The 22,408-nt window shown below is 40.6% G+C and overlaps 1 protein-coding gene across 1 annotated transcript in view; it reads left to right on the forward strand.

Moving 5' to 3' along the window:
- The window catches only part of LOC118557149 (NACHT, LRR and PYD domains-containing protein 12-like), a 99,478-nt gene extending 77,222 nt beyond the window's left edge, over positions 1–22,256 (forward strand). The window contains exons 9-12 of the mRNA XM_036126498.1: positions 10,865–11,038; positions 12,690–12,863; positions 18,780–18,826; positions 18,975–22,256. Of these exons, the coding sequence (XP_035982391.1) occupies positions 10,865–11,038; positions 12,690–12,863; positions 18,780–18,826; positions 18,975–19,495 (916 nt within the window). The 3' untranslated portion in view covers positions 19,496–22,256. The remainder of the gene's footprint in view (positions 1–10,864; positions 11,039–12,689; positions 12,864–18,779; positions 18,827–18,974) is intronic.
- Positions 22,257–22,408: the final 152 nt, after the last annotated feature.

Raw genomic sequence — 22,408 nt, forward strand, 5'->3', positions numbered from 1 at the left:
ATTATGTGTCTACAGCTTGTCAGGCTGTCTGGTCTCAGATGATGGCTGTGCTTCTCTGGCATCAGCTCTGACCTCCAACCCCTTCCATCTGAAAGAGTAGGACCTGAGCTACAATTAACCAGGAGATTTAGGATAGAAGCTGCTGTCGGCTGGACTAAAGGATCCACAATGGAGATTGAAAGCTCTCAGGTATGGGGAAAACATGGTATACGGTACTTTATGACGCAGTTTGGACAGATATTAGGTCAGATCATAAATCAAAACGCTCTTGATTAAATTTCCTCCTCCATCCCTTTCTTACCCCTCTCATCACTTTTGGTTAGATAATTGCATAGTTTATTTAAATAAATCTAAAGAACAGTCTCTAGGATCAGTGCCTCCAAATCCGAGGCCTTGGTCTAGAGCTGGAAAAGGGTAGACTGTCTTCTCCGGGTCTTGTTCATGAATAAGGGAAAGATGAAACAGGAAATCAATAGGCAAATCTGTGCTGCCTCTGCCATTATGCAGTCACTGCACTAGTCTGTTGTGGTGAAGAGACAGCTGGGTCAAAAGGCAAAGCTCTCGATTTACCAGTCGATATACGTTCCCACCTTCAACTATGGTCATGAGATTTGGGTCATGACTGAAAGGACTAGATGCCACATACAAACCGCCAAAATGAGTTTTCTCCGTAGGGTGTCTGGGCTCTGCCTTGGAGACAGATTGAGATGCTTGGTCATGTGGAGGGGATTCAGAGTAAAACCACTGCTTCTTCATTTCTAGAGGAGCCAGTTTAGGTGGCTGGGGCACCTGCTTAGGATGTCTCCGCGGCACCTCCGTGGTGAGGTGTCAGGTCTAAATACCTAAAACATCAGACAACACAGGGAAAGAAAGGCACAAGGACAATTTATTGGATTTACTCTGGAGGAGAGTCAGAAGAGACCGTGCAGTTACAATCTCAACCAACTCTGCCGGTCTCAGCGTTCTCCTCTTGACTTTATTAAATTTGGGGCGTTTCCCTAGTTACATGACTGAGGCTGTACTAAAGGGTGGGGAAACAAAATAGTTTACAGCCTTAGTTGTCAACAAAGATACACAGCTGAGCAATCACGTTCAGTCAGCACATAATCTTGTAGCTGAGTCTTCTTGTTTCAGGAAGCGAAGAAACAGAATGTCTCCTGTTTCTTCGCACGGACACGATTAAGCTATCATGTGAGTAATATGATAATATCAGAATCTTACATTACTACATCATAACAAGATAAATTGGTTAATGAAGTATAAACATTTATCCCAACATGAGGTATTCCAGGCATGTCCCAATCGGAGGAGACCCAGAGTAAGAACCAGGACACACTGGAGGAACTATGTTTCTTGGCTTGCCTGAGAACACCTAGGAGTTCCCAAATAGGAACTGGCCCAAGTGGCTTGGGCAAGGGAGGTCTGGGCCTCCCTACTAAGGCTGCTACCCCCACGACCCAACCCCGGAAGCGGAAGAAGATGGCTGGATGGATGGATAAACAATAATTAGTAATAGCTTAATGAAGGACTTTCCAAAGTTAAGGACGCACCTCATCTAGAGGGCGCCATTGCTCTTCAGCCTATGACTATGGCTGGCTGTGGAGACTGAGTTCCTTTGCATCTCAATCTCTACATCTACATAACTGCATGAATGTGTATTTTCTGTGTTAAGAAGCTTTCACACTTATCGTTCTCGTGTGGTGTTGCATTTGACTGAACAAACTGAGAAAATTAGCCTTATATGAGAATTATCACTTCTGATTAAACTCAGGTCATATAATCAAAGATTGAAGGATTCAAACATTCTTTGATGACAATACGAAACAAAATTCATATTGAATTTCACCGTTGTGAAATTTCATTCAGGACACTCAGCTTTAGAGTACTCATAACAAGCAACACAATGAACAATGTTTACAGTTTTTTTCACATTATAGTGTGCAAAAGGTAAAAAAAATAAAAACTCTGGCATTAAAGCTCAACTAACTTTTTTGCAACCAAAACATTAGATATTAGCCTTTCGACTGATGTGGCAACATACCCATGTTGAAAGCGGGTAACAATCAGTGTTCAATGGTAGCATACATCTTGGTGATGCATGATTCTATAATCAGAGCTCAAAATGTGCATATCAAAGAGTATTACATGATAATACATTAGCTCGCTGTGACTGGACTTTCAAGCATGAATTTGTAAGACACTATAAAAGGCTATTAATGTGATCAAACCAGCAAAATTACGGCCTTTTTTGAACACTGATAAGAATGGGTGAACAGGGTATAACCATCTTGCTAGGTAATTGGGGATGTGGTTGTGTGCATAGTCCAGCTCCTGTCCCTAAGTTCACATAAATTCATAAATCAAAAACACAGAAATTTACAGTCAATCCAGCTTCATCATTTTGGTTCCGTTTAAATTTAATCCTATATAGAAAACAATGCAGTCAAGTTCAGTTTTCATTCACATTAGGATGAATTTCTACAGTATGAATAGATGAAGCTAACAACTCACCACAACATGATTTTAATCAGTAATTCTGGTTAAAATGGAGAAAACTGTCAGTTCTGACTAGTGGACATCCAGCTGCTTCACTTCATTATTGATCAGACGTCTAGAACAACCTCTATTCTGGACTCAGCAGTGGATCAGCTTTGGTTCCACCTCAGTACGTTACAAACACAACACCAAGACTTAATGAAGCTCCATCAGAACCTCCTTGATGGTCCGAGTGAAAAGGACTCAGGATTCTTCTCCATGTCAGAGCTCAACACTAATATCACCAAACTGTCCTCTCAGTCATTTCTAACCAACATGTTTGTCTCAGAAACAGCTCTTTCTGCTTTTGAAACGAAGCTGGACTTTATTAAGGAGGATCAATGATCAGGAACATTGAGGATTGGATCATGTCAGGAACAAGAGATTGTGGACCCAGTATTCAGCCAGACACAAAAGTGCAAATAAGAAGGCTTTAATAAAGCTCAAAAAGATCAGACAGGGATAAGCAGATCCGATGGTCAAAAACAGTCCAGAATGGTACACTGATAAGCAAACTAACTAGGCAGGGATCAGGCAAACTCAGAAACTCCACGACAGAACCAGGGTCAGGCAAAAACAAGCAGTCAAAAACAGGCAGTAAAAACAGGTTTAAGGATCAGGCTGGCTCAGAAGTCAAAAAAGGCAAATTGGGTCAATATTTAAAGGACCATCAGAAAAGAGTACACTGGACAAGAAAGAGTACACTTGTTGTGTTCAGGGGAGTTTCACCAAAATGGCACGAATTGATCTGGCAGATTGCAGGGGGCTAGGCAGGTATAAGTAGGGGAGTGAGCAGGTGAATGGAGTGAAACTAATTACCTGAATGGGTGGAGCCAATCAGGGGAAGGGAAGTGACTGGAGGAGGAACAGAGCTGACTAAAAAGTGACAGGTGAAACTAAAACAGTACACAAGTTATAATAGAAACCAAACAAGAAAGAACTCAAAGCAGAAACTGAACTTAAGGCAGGAGAGTGAACTAATTAATCAAATAACATAAACCATAACCAAATCCAAATCATTACAGATTGGTTCTGATGGGAACCAATTAGAACATCAAGTTTATGATCTGTCTGATTTTGTTGTGTCTCACAGCTCTTTATTTAACAGTCATATTTAAAATAAAGAGTAAAACTCTTAAAAATGTGTTATAATACGTTTTTTTCTGAAAGGATTCCTGAGAGACTAACACACCAACCAGAACCAGAACCCAGCTGCATGTCCTTTAAAAGTGACATGTCAATGTTTGATCCTCTTAACTTCAAATCTCCTGGACCTGCATCCTCAGAGAGGTGAGCTGTATCTAACTGCTGTAACTGTGGAAACTGAGTCAGTCTGAAATGTTTTTATTCCAACATGTGTTCAACGTGAGCTCAGCTCTTTTTCCCACATTTCTATGTTCATATGTGAAGCGGTGTGTGTTGGATGTTCTCCAGAACCACAGCAGTGAAAGTGGAAAGAATGGATGTTGTTGGGGGCGTCCTGGATGCTGCTACATCATGTTTAACAGCTCTGATCTGTTTGCTTTTGGGCCTCATTGATTAGTCGCCATCATTAAACACTTTTCTCTGCTTAAAGTCAAAGATTTAGTTTTGACTGGAGCTCACTCTGATTGGTTCTGTTCCATGTTAATGAGCTAACTGGACTGTTTAGTCCCTCTCCCATAATCATAATGATTGAATCAAATCCAACATGGAACCAACTGAACTTTCTTTCTTTGTTCCTAAAACGTTTTGTCATCGTATCTGAAAGTCTTCCTCAGTTTTAGTGACTGAAGAGTTTCAGGTCTTCTCAGCTGGAGCTGGAACAATCACTGGGATCAGAACCAGAGACTTGGTGTTGTTCCCTCACAGGAGTTTAGAGCTGCAGCTGTTCTTCAGCTCTTAAATATCTCAATGGATTTATTACATTTCAGTTGAGCTTCAGACAAGTTAGCAGAACTGCAGAAACTCATTAAAATATGTCCAGAAATGCTCTGGTCTAAATGCTTCTCTAGATTTTTCTTCAACAGCTTTATTGTTACTTTGGGAAACTAATAAAATCCTGATTTCACTGCAAGGAATCATGTTGTGATATTTTAGCCAATCACCACCCCTAGTATGGAGCGGTCTCCTCAGTCGGGGTCTGGGGTTCTGGAAATGACCCGTTAAATTTCTTTAAGAGCCAAGAACAGAAACCCAGTTCCTCCCAGTGAGCTCTCAGATGTTCCAGTTCTATTTGCAGACAGAGGTTTGATCCGTTATCTCCAGAAATCAGCTGCCCTGTTCTGATAAAAACACCTTCATGTCTTCATGTCTGGAGTGTTGATGCTGATCAGGAGGTTCTGCTGCTTCCTGGCTCCATGTCAGACTAACAGTGGATCACATTTCCACGACCCGCTGGGAAATAGCTGGTAGAGCCAGTCTGACCCATCAAGACTTGGTTCCTGTGTGCGTTGTGAGAGCAGTTCAGCAGGGAAGGAAAGCTTCATCATGTGGTTGGTGGAACCAAGCTGAGCTGAAGTGGACCATCAGAGGTTCTGCTGGTTCTTAGTGGATCAGCAGGAACATTAAACATCTCCAGCTACCTGGATCCTCTGGCTCTCTGCTCACATGCAGATGTTTTTCATGGACCTTTACCTTCTGATTGTGTCTCTGTGTGGACAGATATAATGTGAGCTCACTGGCTGCCAGGGACCTACAGGATCCAACCTTACAGAAACACACACCCACCACAGTGGGGCGATGGTGGCACAGAGGTTAGGGAGATTGTCATGCAATTGGCAGGTTGCTGGTTCGATGTCCCGCCTTGACTTTCTCTGTCGTTGTGTCCTGCATTGCTGGCAGTGGTCAGAGGGCCCAGTGGTACCGGTGCATGGCAGCCTTGCCTCTGTCAGCCTGCCCCAGGGCAGCTGTAGCTACTAACGTAGTTCACCACCGTCAGGGTGTGAATGTGTGTGTGAATGACTGATTGTAGTGTGAAGTGCTTTGGAGGTTGTCAAGACTGGCTACAAGCCATTTTTTACCATTTACCCACATATCTCAGACCTCCTCCAGGTCCACCACCCCCCCCCCAGATTTAATCATCAGAACCTGCAGGTTGTCCCACACACTGTCCTGAAGACCTGTGTGGACAGAACCTTCACCTCCACTGTCTCCAAGCTCTGGGTCACTGTCCCCACCAGCATCAGATCTGCTGACAGTGTGGACAGTTTAAAGTCCCAGTTCAAGACCCACTTTTTAAAATGTCTACTGGGTGGTTCTGGTGGTTCTGGTCCCCATCCTTTTAGTTCATCTTCCTCTTTTTAACTTATTTGTATCGTGTTCATTTGATGCTCAGTTTTTCTGTTTTAAGGACTTTTACTGTGAAGCTCTTGGTGATTTCTTCTGTATTTTATATTTACTCTACAATATTTACTTCCTTCCTAATTGTTCTGGTTCCTCCACAGAGTGGACCAGCAGAACTCAGAGGTTCCCAGAGGTCCGTCTGCCCGGCAGCATCAAACCCAGCTGGACTCCATATTTATGGTCTGTACATGTACAACAACTACGTTTCCATCGGTTCTGTTCAGTCGTCTCCATGCTGGACTTTGTGGACCAGTGGACCGTCAGTCTGTCCAACATGGTTCTGATCCATGATTTCAGTCTGATGTGTCCTTCATATATTATTCTGTTCCAGCTGCTGGAGGACAACATTGTCACTTTTGTGAAGAAGGAGCTGAAGAACATCCAGAAGGTTCTGAGTCCAGATGACCCAGACTGCTCAGAGAGTCAGGGAGATGATGAGGAGGTGCTGGAAGGTGAGGATGAAGAGCAGAGGAGGAGCAGCAGAGAGGCACTGATGAAGATCACTCTGAACTTCCTAAGGAGGATGAAGCAGGAGGAGCTGGCTGACCGTCTGCAGAGCAGTAAGAGGATTTCTACAAAGATTTAACCTGATGGATAAATCACACATTTACTGATGTCTGAAGAGATGGAATCACATTTATTTACATCATCTTCAGAAGATCATTTGGTTTCCTTTCTGATTTCACTTTTTGTGTTAATTTAGAACAACTTCCTGCGGTTCAACATAAACTTAAATCTGGTTTGAAGGAGAAGTTCCAGTGTGTGTTTGAGGGGATCGCTAAAGCAGGAAGTCCAACCCTTCTGAACCAGATCTACACAGAGCTCTACATCACAGAGGGAGGGACTGGAGAGGTCAATGATGAACATGAGGTCAGACAGATTGAAACAGCATCCATGAAACCACACAGACCAGAAACAACCATCAGGCAAGAAGACATCTTTAAAGTCCCACCTGGAAGAGATCGACCAATCAGAACAGTGATGACAAAGGGAGTGGCTGGCATTGGGAAAACAGTCTTAACCCAGAAGTTCACTCTGGACTGGGCTGAAGACAAAGCCCACCAGAACATCCACTTCATATTTCCATTCACCTTCAGAGAGCTGAATGTGCTGAAAGAGAAAAAGTTCAGCTTGGTGGAGCTTGTTCATCACTTCTTTACTGAAACCAAAGGAATCTGCAGCTTTGAACACTTCCAGGTTCTGTTCATCTTTGATGGTCTAGATGAGAGTCGACTTCCTCTGGACTTCCAGAACCAGGAGATCCTGACTGATGCTACAGAGTCCACCTCAGTGGATGTTCTGCTGACAAACCTCATCAGGGGGAAACTGCTTCCCTCTGCTCGCCTCTGGATAACCACATGACCTGCAGCAGCCAATCAGATCCCTCCTGAGTGTGTTGGCATGGTGACAGAGGTCAGAGGGTTCACTGACCCACAGAAGGAGGAGTACTTCAGGAAGAGGTTCAGAGATGAGGAGCAGGCCAGGAGGATCATCTCCCACATGAAGACATCAAGAAGCCTCCACATCATGTGCCACATCCCAGTCTTCTGCTGGATCACTGCTACGGTTCTGGAGGACGTGTTGGAGACCAGAGAGGGAGGAGAGCTGCCCAGCACCCTGACTGAGATGTACATCCACTTCCTGGTGGTTCAGACCAAAGTGAAGAAGGTCAAGTATGATGGAGGAGCTGGAACAGACTCACACTGGAGTACAGAGAGCAGGAAGATGATTGAGTCTCTGGGAAAACTGGCTTTTGATCAGCTGCAGAAAGGAAACCGGATCTTCTATGAATCAGACCTGACAGAGTGTGGCATCGATATCAGAGCAGCCTCAGTGTACTCAGGAGTGTTCACACAGATCTTAAGAGAGGAGAGAGGGCTGTACCAGGACAAGGTGTTCTGCTTCGTCCATCTGAGTATTCAGGAGTTTCTGGCTGCTCTTCATGTTCATCTGACCTTCATCAACTCTGGTGTCAACCTGATGGAAGAAACACAAACATCTAAGGAGTCCTCAGTTTCTAAACCAAAGTCAGACCCTAAACCAAAGTCTCTTCACCAGAGAGCTGTTGATCAGGCCTTACAGAGTCCAAATGGACACCTGGACTTGTTCCTCCGGTTCCTCCTGGGACTTTCACTGCAGACCAATCAGAGATTCCTAAAAGGTCTACTGACACAGGCAGGAAGTAGCTCATAGACCAATCAGGAAACAGTTCAGTACATCAAGGAGCAGATCAGTGAGAATGTGTCTGCAGAGAAAAGCATCAATCTGTTCCACTGTCTGAATGAACTGAATGATCGTTCTCTAGTGGAGGAGATCCAACAGTCTCTGAGTTCAGGACGTCTCTCTACAGATGAACTTTCTTCTGCTCAGTGGTCAGCTCTGGTCTTCATCTTAGTGTCATCAGCAGAAGATCTGGATGTGTTTGACCTGAAGAAATACTCTGCTTCAGAGGAGGTTCTTCTGTGGCTGCTGCCAGTGGTTAAAGCCTCCAACAAAGCTCTGTAAGGATGAATTACATTAGAGCAGGGGTGTTAAACTCATTTTGGTTGAGGGGCCGCATTCAGCTTAATCTGATCTCAAGAGGGACACACGAGTAAACTCATTGCAAGATTAAATAGAACTAATAAATGTGGACTTGTTGATTTTTATATTAAATTTATTTCACTTTTACACAATATATTATGAATAACCTCAGCGTTTTTAAGAAAAGTATGTGCAATTTCAATAATACTTTTACTCAGTTAAACATTTACTGCAGTGCATTATGCAAAAGAACTGATCAAAGTGATTGTACAATGTTGAAAAACATTTATTCACTTTTTTGGAACTTAAAAACACTGTCCTGCATGACAAAATACATCAAACAGATAAAAATTAAGAAATGATTTAAATTTTTCCACACCTGAAGCTTAATCTGCTAATTAAAACACAGCGCCCCTCATGGACAATATGGGAACTGCAGATTTTCAATTAAACAAAGTACATGTTTTTTTTCAATAATTGTTTTATCATTCATTGTTCTTCCTTTCCTCTCCTACTTTCCCATTGTAGTGTCCATATCATTTGAGATATTCCCCGCATGAATCATAATAAAACTATTCACATTCATAAATTAAGCGGAGCACTATGGCAAAAGCAGTACTGCTCCACTTGTGAAAGTCAAATCTGATGAGCTCTTTTTGGCATTAAGACAACAATTCTTATTGACACATTGTCAGACAGGACACTGGAAAAAAAATAAAAAAAAAAATATATATATATATATATATATATATTTTTTTTTTAATAATGATAATGCATTTAGCCACCGGGCCGGACTAAATTGTTCGGCGGGCCGGATCCGGCCCGCGGGCCGTATGTTTGACACCCCTGCATTAGAGTGTTGTGGCTTTTACTTCTGACAGTGAGAAATCTGTTAAAGGAGAAGTCCGGTCAAAATCAGAATACAAACTGCTGAAAGTACTTTAAATATAAAATTATTACATACTGTTCAATAAATGATAAGCTTTTTTAATTGAGTAATTTTCATTTGAAGGTCCCTCTATGGGGGCAGCCATCTTGGTGAAGGACAGTACTGCCACCTCCCTGTTTGTGACGTCAGGTCACGGGATCGGCTGTCGAGCAAGTCCCAATGCCCTATCTGTAAATAAATATCCATTTTCATGCCAAAATATTTTTTAACCCCTTAAATAAAGATAGACATGGTATTAAGCATTTAAATTTAAAGTAATACTAATTTTACATTTTAGAGACATAAAAAGACAACAAATAAGCATTAAAGTACAGTTTATGGGTTGGGTTCTCCAATCTTAGAAGATGAGTATAAAACTCATCTTTAGAACCAATCTCTGCTCAAAATGGTGATCCGCACCGCCTAATCTACTTTCAGCAGTTATCATCAGTTATTGCAACCGTAAACTGCAGAAAATACGGGCAGAGCGTCTCATTCTGAGTTCACTCTGCTCCTGTCAGAATGAGCTGCAGTGCGTTATGAGTCGGAGGGATATTTCAGCGTCACTTAGTTTAGAGCCCAAAGACGCGACTTCACTTTCAGAAACAAGCCCAAAAAAACCTGCAACCCGCAACTCATGAAAGTTACAAGCGACTTTAGGAAAAATAAGACCAAAGTCGCATAAAATGAGTGGGCTTCACAACAGTGAGCATTTTTTCCAAGTCTATCGTATCCCTCTGCCCCTCTGGTCGGGTAAACAAATGTTCCGGCAAATTCTACATTATAAAAAAGAAAAACATACCGAAAAGTCTCGCTCTAATGTCATCTTGAAGATGTTGTTCTTCGAAATATTGGCTACAGACGACGTGTTTTCTCTCTGGCCAGAAGCACGATGGCAAATTCTCTCTCTTCAAGTAGGTAATCCAACAACAGAACACGTGGTGGATCATGAATTGGAAGGGTTAAAAAACTAATGTTTTTTTCACTTTTACCCGATGTATTGGAACATCCAACTGCCATGCACGTAAGCATTGTTGCTTCAATAACAGCTCTCGCAAATTTCAAGGGTGAAGTCCTCTGGAAATCCGAAATAATTGTTGTGTAGAAAAGTTCTTATTGAATTAGTTTGTAGAGCGCAGTGCCTTACCGTGACATTACGTCACAGGATGTGATGTCGGGCGGCTATTATTGCCCATATTTGGCCAATTATGGCCGCCCCCATACACAGTGATCGAGACGACAATTTATGCTTTTATTTTCTTATTGATTAACGCTAAATTCATTAAATCACCACGGACGTATTAGTTTTAGGTATAGCTAATGATCCACTGATTTTTCCTTGTTGACCGGACTTCTCCTTTAATGATGTAAATATTGATTCATGTTCCTTCAGTTTATTTATAATGAAGCAGTTCACAACAAAAGGCAACATAAAGACGTGTAAAATCAGACAGATCCATCAATCTTTTCAAGGAGAACATTGGTGACTGTAAAGAAATCAACAATATTTCTGATAAATTGTTTAATAGCAGATTTTTCTCCCTGTCTCCTTAGACTGAGTGGCTGTAACCTCTCAGAGAGAAGCTGTGAAGCTCTGTCCTCAGTTCTCAGCTTCCAGTCCTCCAGTCTCAGAGAACTGGACCTGAGTAACAACAACCTGCAGGATTCAGGAGTGAAGCTTCTCTCTGCTGGACTGGAGAGTCCAAACTGCAGACTGGAAACTCTCAGGTACAAAGTTCTCCATCCTGTTGAAACCAGATTTCTGTCCATTACTTGCTAAAACCATAGTGGAAATACAAGTTTATTATTCAAAATTAAAAAAAGAAATACCTCACTATTGTGCAATTTAACACTATACAATATTAACAGCTTCTATCCTACAATGTGAAATATTTACACACATATATTTAACAATCGATACAACAATCTATATCTGCAATGTACAGAACACCCAAGACTGTACACTGTACCACTTAATATTAATACTGTATATATTTTTGATTAGATGACATTTTGCTATTTCTGCACTGGTTGGAGCTGGCTTTAATCTTGTTGTACATGTGTGGAACATGTTGTAAAATGTCAATTAATGGCATTGTGATTCATTCTGGTTCTAATTGTGATACATTATCTATTAACAGACAACCATACGTTACCTCAGTGCAGAAAGGCTGAAGGCAATCACCTGGGCCCCCACCAGTAATGGGACCTATCGGTTGCCCAGCCATTTGACAGTAAACCTGCATTATTTATGCACGTTTGAAATAAAATATTAGGATTTACACTCAAAAAAGTAACGAAAATTCTAACTTAATTCATCATCGACTTCTGCTTCCATTTCCATATACTAAAATGGACTATTCTCTCACCACATAAAAGATTCCAGAAATGCAGTGTACCAATGAAGCCGCAGGAGAGCTCAGAACAGAGAAAGATGATGCAGAGCTATCAAAGCAGAGCTGAAAGCTAAAAAAGCAAGAGAAAAGTTGTTATTCTACCAACATGATCTACAGCCCTGGATGTTTTCTAAACAGTCCCGGATCCCATGGAAAAAGACATTAGATGCTTGTTAAAAAGATACATTATGCCCAAAATTGACGTTTGATTTAAGTATTTAATATAAAAAAACAATCAGATTCATTTTTATTGTATTCTATATAGTCACTACCTGCTCCACCATAACCTGACAATGATTCAAAAGAAAAGACAGAACAGATTATTTGTGCACAGGCAACACCATGACTAAATTACTCTCACAACCAGCACCTAGTGTTTTTGAAGGTGAAGTCAATTATTTCCCAGTTTCCCACTATAAAGCAAAACATAAGTGGTAGGTAATTTGTCCTTTCCATATCCCCGTTTCCTGGTCATCACGGCCGCCAGAGTTGACACAGCACACCCCAAACACACACACAGGCCAGAGCCCAGAGTGACAGGGAAATTAATGATGAGACAGCAAGAAAATTACATGCAGTAAGTGGGAAAATATAGGAAAACGTAAAATAAATACTAGGAGAAAGAGAGCACACTGAAAGACATTATCTGACCTCAGAAGGGAGATTTCTCAACGGCATTCTGCTGATTCTGCAAGTGTGAAATATGTGCTCAGCATACACTGCTAATGCCACTGGTCCATACCACTACTTTATTCTCTATCTCAGCTTCATTTTAGGATTCCATCATTGAGATTAAAGCGATCTAAACACCAGAACTTTGGTTCTAATAGGACCACCAGTTTATATTTAGTATATTAGGTCCAGTTTGAAGAAAGCTTAAAGCCAGAACCTTCTGCAGAGCTTGTTTTAATTTGCAGAGTTTCCATACCAGTGGAGCTTTAGTCAGAACAAATTTGTTAACGTGTTGAATTGTGTGTCTGCAGCTTGTCAGGCTGTCTGGTCTCAGAGGAAGGCTGTGCTTCTCTGGTATCAGCTCTGACCTCCAACCCCTCCCATCTGAAAGAGTTGGACCTGAGCTACAATCATCCAGGAGACTCAGGAGTTAAGCTGCTGTCGGCTGGACTGAAGGATCCACGATGGAGACTGGAAGCTCTCAGGTATGGAGGAAAAAAGGTATAGATGTACTTTATGATAATGTTTGACTGCTCCTCTCCCATCAGATAAATGCTTCAGAAGCCTTAAAGCCAAAACAAATAAACTTAGAAACAGCTTCTTCCGAAGAGCTGTGAGGGTAACCGCCCCTTGATGGGAGACTGCAGTCCAGCACTTTAGAATCACCCGCACTGTTACCAGCCCATTATACATTACAGTCACCTTAATGTTACTGCCTACTTCCACATTTTCTTCTCAGAGTACCTAAATGAACATTTCTATAAATGAAGGGCTGAATCATCAATGTTCAATAAGCACCTTACTACCTTATTATCATTAACTGTAACTAATGAAGCATTTGGCCATACAACCTTTGAACCCTCCTTTTTAATCTCTCTTGAATGCTACAGTAAAAAACTTACCCATGTTTATTGCCTGTTTGTCTATTTATTTGCCTTCATTATGTGTAATGTGAACTGGAGTAGCAAAGAGAAGTTTTTATTCTTGATTCCTAATACAGAGACCTAAATCTGTCACGAATCGGAGCAGAGGACCCAGAATTCAGCCAGACCAGCAGAGGTTCAGATCAGGTTCTTTATTAACAAAAAGCAAAACAGGGAAAAAAGCCAAAAAGACCGTCAAACAAAAAGACGGCACAAAAATAAACAGTAACGGGGCAGGCACGGCAGGAACAGGCAAAACAGGATGGCTCAGGTTTCTGGAGACAAGGGGGTCAAAAATCCAAAAGCAAACCAATAAACAAACTTGCAGGAGGAGACTCACCTATACTCAAACAGACGACCTGGCACTGATGTCTGGTCTCAACAGTTTATATGGAGGTGGAAGCAGGTGAAACCGGTGAGAAGTGATTGCAGCAGGGGTGGAGTTAGGCAGGTGTGCAGAATAAGTAATTAGACCAGACATCAGTGCTGAGGCTCAAAACAAGAACAGATCAGACAAATATAAATAGCTGACAGAAACAAACTACACACACACGATCTAATAAAGAACAAAACAACCCTGAAGTACAAACCTAAAAACAGAAAATAAAGCTAAGACTAAAACTGATGACAAAACAGGATAAACTAACAGTAAACAAGAACCTAGACAAGACAAAACTCAAAGCAACCAGAGAACCTAAGGAAGGAGGGCAAAATACCTTAAACATAAACCAGAACGTGACAAAATCTGCATCTGAAAGCATCGCTTGGCCTGGTCATTGGATCTGGGGTCATCTCGGCTTTAAAATCAATAAAACATTTAAAATCATTAGAGAGAAGTCTACAAATACTACTACTACTACTACTCATCTAATATGCGGAGAAATAAGTAGAGCAACTGAACTATAATATGTAGTAATAGACTTGTTACGAACGTGAATCAGGCAAACCCAGTATTCAAACCAAACAAGTGAGGTGAAGGCAAAAAACAGGATTTTAATAATGAAAACAGGGACAGGCGGGCTCAATAGTCAAAAGGGCAGTCCAAAATCCGGTACACAAAAAGTAGTCCAAAATAGGCAGAGGTACAGACAGGGCAAAAGCAAGCTCGGATAACCATGGGACAGAATTAAGTCGGTAAACCGGTAAATCAGTCAGACAGGGCAGGAAAAACAGATCAGGGAACAGGCTGGCTCAGAATCAAAAGCAATCGGGTTTGCATCAACAGGTCAAACAAGAAAGGAACGCTGGAACAAAACTCACCGTGGCTCGTTAATGATCTGGCAGAGAACTGAAGACCGAGGCAGAACTATATAGTGGAGTACACAGGTGAACGGGAGTGAAGACTAATTACAAGTGACAGGTGGAAACTGAACTGAACTGATTGGCTAGTGACTGGTGTTTGGGGAGTGACAGATAAACAGATTGAGTGAGCTGGCAGATTGCTGGGAAGAGACAGAACTGAACTGGAAACATAAATAAAATCAAACTACAATAAAATCTAACCTATTCCATAAACCAAAACTAATACAGAACCTAAACCTAAGACTAAACACAACACACACAAGCTATAATAGAAACCAAACAAGAAAGAGCCCAAAACCAAAACTGATTTTAAAGACCGGAGAGTTAACTAAATACATCAAAATTAACAAACAGCTGAAATAAAACCCAAATCCTGACAAGACTAATAAATGAGATTAAATTAAATATAGTTAACTATAATAATCCGTGTAAAAAGTTAGATCTGAATCAGTTAATGCAGATTAAAGGTGGATATAAGCAGACATATGTTGTGACTTTAACACACATGAAGTATTATGCGGAGGAAACAGAACTGTTGGAAATGGAGAAAAATAGTAGAAGAACATTTAGAGGCTAATAATTTATTCCGTTGAATGATGAAGATGAACCAGAACAGATGTTCATACAGGAAATGTATCAGTCCTTGATTTAACACTAGTGTCCAGGAATATTTCAGCTGGTTGTGAAATGAGATTTATTAAACGACTTATATGCAGGCAGAGATCATTGCCCAGTTTTCTGTAATATTCTCCTCACTAAGAACCACTCACAAGGAAAATTAAAGGGCCAAGGGTCTTCAATGGTACTGAGTAGAAACTCTAAATATATATTTGTGAAAGAGAAGTTCACCAGTTAGATTCACATGATGAAACAAAGAGGGTAGAAAGAACTTTAAACTTCATTTTATTGAGTTTTTCATTTTATAAACAACAAAAAGAGAAAAAGAACAATGAGCCAATCATCAAACAGTGTTGGGTCAGAGCTGTGTTTTCACAAAGTCTCAGATCCTCCATCTAACAATGATCCAATTACTTATACCTTTAGTTTTATTGCACCAGTAACATTACTGTAGGTTCCTGTTTTATGAAATGTTTATTTCAGGATCGGGAGAGATCGGCTTACCATCTCTTACCATGGTTAGGACTGGGAAGTCGGTCAGTCTGGTTAGAGCACAATCCATGCGGCCGGGCGTCCATACAACCCACGGCTGTCTTCAACGACTGAGGGCGGTCCCCTCCTTTTTATACCAATAAACAAAGTATCAGATGGGAGCGAGAGTGGCCACTTCTCCCTCCCATCTGAGCTGTTTGTCCTGTTTCCAAACCAAAAAATGTTCCCAGCATCTCAGCAGTGTGTGAAGCAAAATAATATTGCAAACTCAGATAATAGCGCAAATATAAGCAAAATAAGGAATACAGAATCAGTCTTTCCCACAACACATTGTCATAGGTTCCCACCACAAGTTAAAACAAGTTAAAGCAAAATAACACGTGTTGTTCTTAGTTTTATGTGAGCAACATAACAGACACGAGCATTTATGTTGCTCTTAGTTTAAAACTAACCAGTTTTTTCCAAAATACATTGTCAAAGAACAAAAATAATTCTTTAATATATCAGTTCCAAACGCCTATCGAACATACGTATTAATTTACAAAGTCTGGTCAAATTGGTTCTTTTCTCCATTTGGTACCTGGCCCAAACTTTCAGCACCACCAGTTGTAGGATGGAGGTTCTGCCTTCAACCATTTAGTTGTTCTGCATTTCAAGGCTGCAGTAAGCAGCTGATTGAAGAAGTAGAACTTTGTTTGTCACCCGTCTGAGGTGAGACCCAACAATGCAGAACTGAGTACTGGTGATATGTTGGCTTTAAAAACTGCTTTGAAGCCTCATCCATCCTTCCAGATCACATCCAGCTTGGGTCAGGACAAGAACACATGGGTGTGATCTGCTATGTGGGTTCTGCATATTCTCCAGTATAAGCTGGGTTATTTGGGTCCATCTTTGCTGTAATTTCTGGAGTTCTGAAAAACCTCATCAGTATTCTCCACTTAAACTCCCTCCATGTGTCTGAATTTGTAGTCAGATGAGCTTCAGTGCAGATTTTTTCCCAGTCCTCTTCAGAACAAACTGGGCCCGGTTCTTCATCCTATCTCTGCTGAATTGCTCCACAGTTCTGCTGCTTCATGGACCCAAAAATCCTGTAGAAGATCCAAGATATTTCTTTGCTGCTCTTCCTACCTGGACATCAATCAGAGCTTCTCAATGGGAGCTGGAGCTCTGATTTTACTCCTGATGTGACATCAGGGAGGATCTGAGCTGAGAGCGTCTAAAATGATCAGTGTTGGCAGTTTATCTTCACTTTTAAGTCCCTTAAATGTTTTAAACTGGCCGTAAGCAAATAGTTGATGAATGTAATGAAGTTTATATTCTGCCCATTTTTAAACTAATATCCGGGTTATTTGGAGCAAATGACTTCATGTATCCAGTAGAGGACAGGGAGAGATGGAGGTTGATGTTCCAACGTTTTCTGGATCTTGGTCCATAGTTGAAGTGTTCTTCTTGTCCCTTCTGTTGTCTTCTTAAACTGATAGTCTAGAACTGGCAGGATGTGCAGGGGTACGGTACCTGAGCTCTGCTCAATATGAAGCCAGAGCGTATCTACATCATTCATGATCCAAGTCATGATGGATTTCATTCATGCAGCAACAATTCAACTCTTTATGAAAACTAATGAGACATAAAACAATGGAGGCTTTTACCATCCAGACCTTCAGAACCAGTTCAGCTCAATAATTCAGTTGTTTCTATGGAAGATGAACAGATTGGATCTGAAATGATGAAATTCTTCACTTCGTGCCCCATGTGCCCTCTTTTAACTTTGAGCACCTGCCCCTCCAACGGTCTCTGCACGTCCCTGCCAAAGACAAATCATGACATCTAGATACCAGATCTGTTTGGGAGACTGAATGATCATCTTACCATATAAAACCTTTTCCCTAAATAGTAAACAGTTTGTTTAGTTTTATTCTGTGTTATTGAATTTGTTTGACGGATACAAGTAAAATGTCTGAAAGAAGCAAGTAATGTTTTGCACATCTATTTGTTTGTTTTTATCTTAAAGTGGCTTTTTCCAACAAAACTAAGCGACCAGTTATGCTTCCTGTCTGCTCCACTGATTTACTCCACAGCAGCTGTTGATAAAGTTCTAAAAGATACAACAAACAGTTCTGAATAATATCAAATATTATTTTTGACTTTCTGTAACAAAAGCAAACCAGTGTCACAACAATGTGCATTGATTGAAGGCACACAGCATATATTTTGTCATATAACTGCATAACTTATGGCATAAATGTGACACGATAGTCTTGTTGTGTCTCTGCTCTGTCTTCTGTAACCCCCAGTTGTTCGAGGCAGATGAACATTCATACTGAGCCTGGTTCTGCTGGAGGTTTTTCCTTCCCGTTAATGGGTGGTTTTTCTTTCCACTGTCGCTTCATGCTTGCTCTCCCTGGTTTATGAGTCTGAGCTCAGAGATCAGATCTTTGATTCTTGTTGAACTCTTTGTTGAATGTGATGCAGCTTCTCCTTTTTAATGTTTGTATTTCTGGATCTTCCAGTGTGGCCACAGCAGATTTCCACAGGGCTCTTTAGTGTTTCATTCCTCCATCTGTGTGTGGGAGTGTGGATGGAACAGGGATCCAGAGTTGGTGTCAGTGTTTAGATTGATTGCATTTTAATGCTGATTATTAAATCAGGTGAAGCTTCCAGAAATGTTGACTTAGTTTCCTGATGTCCTTTTAGGCTTCAGGCTGTTTCTTCAGGTTGTTACTGAGGGATTTCCTTTCTCCTCTCTGTTGGAGCTTTTCCTCTGTTTGGACAAATGAGTTGTGCTACAGCGCCACCAACTGTCCTCACTGCATCCACTGCAGGTTGTAATGTTTCTTCATCATCATCATCATCATCATCATCATCATCATCATCATCATTATCAGAGCCCAGGTGTCTGTCTGCTCTCAGCTCTTCTTTCTTTCTCTGGATTTTTACAACAAGTGGACGTGTCCAAATGTTGGACTGGTCCTTTCTCAGTGGAGGACAATGTGTGTCTGAGAGACATGTAATGTCCATGTTTGCTGCTGAAAGAGACTGATGGTCTGACCCCCCTCCTCCTTTCAGGGTGGAGCCTGCTGGAGTCCGATGGTTGACACCAGGTCTGAGGAAGTGTAAGTGTGTTTTTCATTTGATTCATGACAACAAAGCAGCTCACATTCAACCATCTTCAAACTGTCCATCACTCATTCAGGAGTCATCATCAAAGTGTCAATAAATGATCAATAACTGCAGCTGGATTGTCTTTGTTCTATCCATCAGATTCCTGTCAACCCACAACTGACACAAACACAGTGAGCAGAAAACTCAAACTGTCTGACGACAACAGGAAGGTGACACGTGTGATGGAGCTTCAGTCATATCCTGATCATCCAGACAGATTTGATCAGCCTCAGCTGCTGTGTAGAACTGATCTGACTGGTCGCTGTTACTGGGAGGTCGAGTGGACAGGAGTTGTTGAGATATCTGTGAGTTACAGAAGAATCAAGAGGAGAGGAGACATTAGAGACTGTTGGTTTGGAGCAAATGATCAATCCTGGAGTCTGAACTGCTCTGATGGTGTTGCTTACTCTGTCTTTCACAATAACATTAAAACATTTATCTCCTCCTCCTCCGTCTCCAACAGAGCAGCAGTGTATGTGGACTGTCCTGCTGGTATTCTGTCCTTCTACAGAGTCTCCTCTGACTCACTGATCCACCTCCACACCTTCAACACCACATTCACTGAACCTCTGCATCCTGGCTTTGGGGTCTGGTTCGGTTCTGTCTTTGTACTGAATTGAGTCTAAAGAGTCTCCTCCTGTCAGAGAAAGCCTCTCCCTGTTGAACAGATAGTTTAGTCTGTTCATGTCTGTCTCTTTCACTCAGAAACACGTTTTCTCATTCATGGATTCAAATGTACATCAACATATACATTTATTATATACTAGTGTGTCTGAAATAAATACCTACTTTTCAATATTATTATTATTATTATTATTATTATTGTTATTATTATTAGTATTAATAATCATGAGTCAGATTTCATTGAAATGTTGGGCAGTTTTTCTCAATCTCTGGACATGATATGTTTCTGTCAGCTCTAATTTTTTATGAACGCTTTTTAGATTCAAATGTTAAATCTTCCTTTGGTATAATTGCTGCAATTCTATTTCATGTGTTTGAATGTGTTGTAAACAGATTTTCCTCTTCTGTATTTGATTAATCCCCACCTATCTGAGTTGCTGTACTCCCATACACCTGCCCACTCTCTTAGGTCTGTAAACCAGCATCTCCTTATTGTTCCTAAATTCAAGTGGAAACTAAGAGAAAGTCACTGTAGTGACTCAAAAGTTGTGCCACTACATGTCATGCAGGCCGCCTCTCTTTCAGACTTTAAAACTATTCTTAAACCACACATATTTGCAGAAGCCTTTTGCACGTCATGAGATGTTGACTATTTTCAATCATATTTAACTGTTTTTAATTAACTTTAACTATATCTTATTTGTCTATTTTACAGGGTTTCCATGCAGTAGTAAAATGTAGTAGATTAAATAACCTCAAACTAAGGCCATTAAAATGTAAAAAGTTAACAAATAGAACATGACTTGCTTGTCAATTTCCTGTTAACCCTTCAATATGTTCAGATTTTTCGAATGATGCCGACTTTTGTTTAAATTCGTTTAACTATAACATCTGCAAAAAAGAAAAAAAAAGTATACCTATAGCAGGATCTGAGCCAGCGTAGACCCGATTGATTCCACTGTCTGATTTACTGCGCACAGCATGGAACCGCTTGATATGTTGAGAGTAGCAAGTCATTTTGCTCCTCACCATTGGAAAATGTAAGATTTCATAACCATGGCTTCATTTTTTTCTCCCAGAGGTCACTCTTTTCTTTACATGGGTTTCCATCTATTGGTTTATAGTGAATTAACCAGGCGACGCAAAGCATTGTGTTGTCATATACAGATGTTATGCTGTAATAAACAGGAAGTAGAAGATGCTAACTACCACGTGCCACAGATAATGTAATGGAGTAAAGTTTCAATGAGTGTGTTGCTATTTAATTTTTTTGACAGTTGACACGAAGACATGCTTGAGTCTCCTCGTTGGTCCACATGTACCTGTTGTTTCTTCCAGTTATGTTTTCCAATTTCCAGCGTTATGGGAACAATCAGGAAGACATTTAGGAAGCAGAAACAGCTGATCAGTCATGTGAGGTAAATGTTTCCCACGTCAGAACTTATTCGACATATGTTTCCTTCTCTTTAGCGCATTTAGAGTTTTTTACTTTTTTTGAAAAAGTAAAAATCAAGCGAGCTTAAGAAATTAATACAAAATTTAGGTCAATTTGAATTCTGTCTTTCCATTAACATGTTCTAATGTGATATTTCAAAATTCATTAAAAAGGTTCATGAAAACATTGCTTTTGTCTCAGTGTGAGAGGGAGTGTGTTTCTCTGTCCAGATTTTCTTCTTCTGTTTCTGTTCTCTTAGGACTGTGTCTCTCCTTTCCTCTGCCATCTCACTCCCCACAGCTTGCTCTCTCTCGCTTTTTGTCAACCTGAATGTAATATTAAAATGTATCAGCTGAGAAATAAAGTACTTGTACAGATAAAGGTTTTACCACTTTTGTTAAAACTGCAATGGATTTTTCATTTTGGGTCATGTTCACTCTTGGGTCTGTTATCTGTGTTGCAGGTGATTTTGTTTTACATTACTGGCTAGTTTTTCTCAGCTGATTAAGTTTGAGCATTTGCCTTATTATAAATATTCTATAGGGAACAGTGGCTTGTGAAATTTGAATGTCATTGGGTTTTGTTTATTTTCTTTAAAAAAAAGTCTTCTTGAAATGTGTTTGGAATATTTATGTGTGAGGGCTCAGTCAAGACAAGATCAGTTACACCTTCAAGTAAGTGGGAAAAGCTTTTGTTATGGGTTAGAGATGGGCTGTGGTCAGTGCTGTGAATCCACCGCTCCCCCCAAAATTGTGTTGGTAGTAAAAAATATTGTAGACGTAGTAAAAGAGGTTGTAAATACCCTGTGAGCTTCTAAACAGCAGATCTTCTAGATGATAGTGTTGGTGCTAGAACTACATTTTATATTATTTAATAAGAATTACCTGTGAAACGTTTTACCACAACCAGAAAACTGCTTTGTTGTTGCAGCCAAATCCTATGGGATTCTGTGAGAGTAGGGGGTAGCAAGATGGTGGCCAGTGACTTCATTTTTCAGCAATCCAGTGAATAAATAGAGATCAGTGGTTCTGCTCCAAGGGGCCATTATACTGGCAGTAGTTATTGTCTTCAGCCATCAGGGGCGCTGTTATCTTATATTCTGCTGTGGCTCATTCATTAGTCACTGTAATATGAGTCTGGTTGGAATTTTATTCACTTATTGACTATTTAGTATCTTTGTATGTTTGATTTGCGATTCTGACCGTTCTGTTCTTGTTGTTCTGTTAGAAATCACACCAATACCCTCAAACTGGACCTCTGCATTCTGGTTTCAATAAAAGGATTTAACCCACTTAAGTCACATTAAAGTTTGCCCAAACGTCTCTCTGAGTCTTGTCCCTCTCTGATCAGAACCATCGTGTTTTGGGTCCAATCAACAAACATCCTACAGATATCCTCTACAAAACCAGAATCTTCTCTGGTATCAGAACTTTCAGTTCAGTTTCTTTTTCATTTTCTTTCACAGATTAAATAT

Source organism: Fundulus heteroclitus, chromosome 22, assembly GCF_011125445.2.
Source record: "Fundulus heteroclitus isolate FHET01 chromosome 22, MU-UCD_Fhet_4.1, whole genome shotgun sequence".
Lineage (NCBI taxonomy): Eukaryota > Metazoa > Chordata > Actinopteri > Cyprinodontiformes > Fundulidae > Fundulus > Fundulus heteroclitus.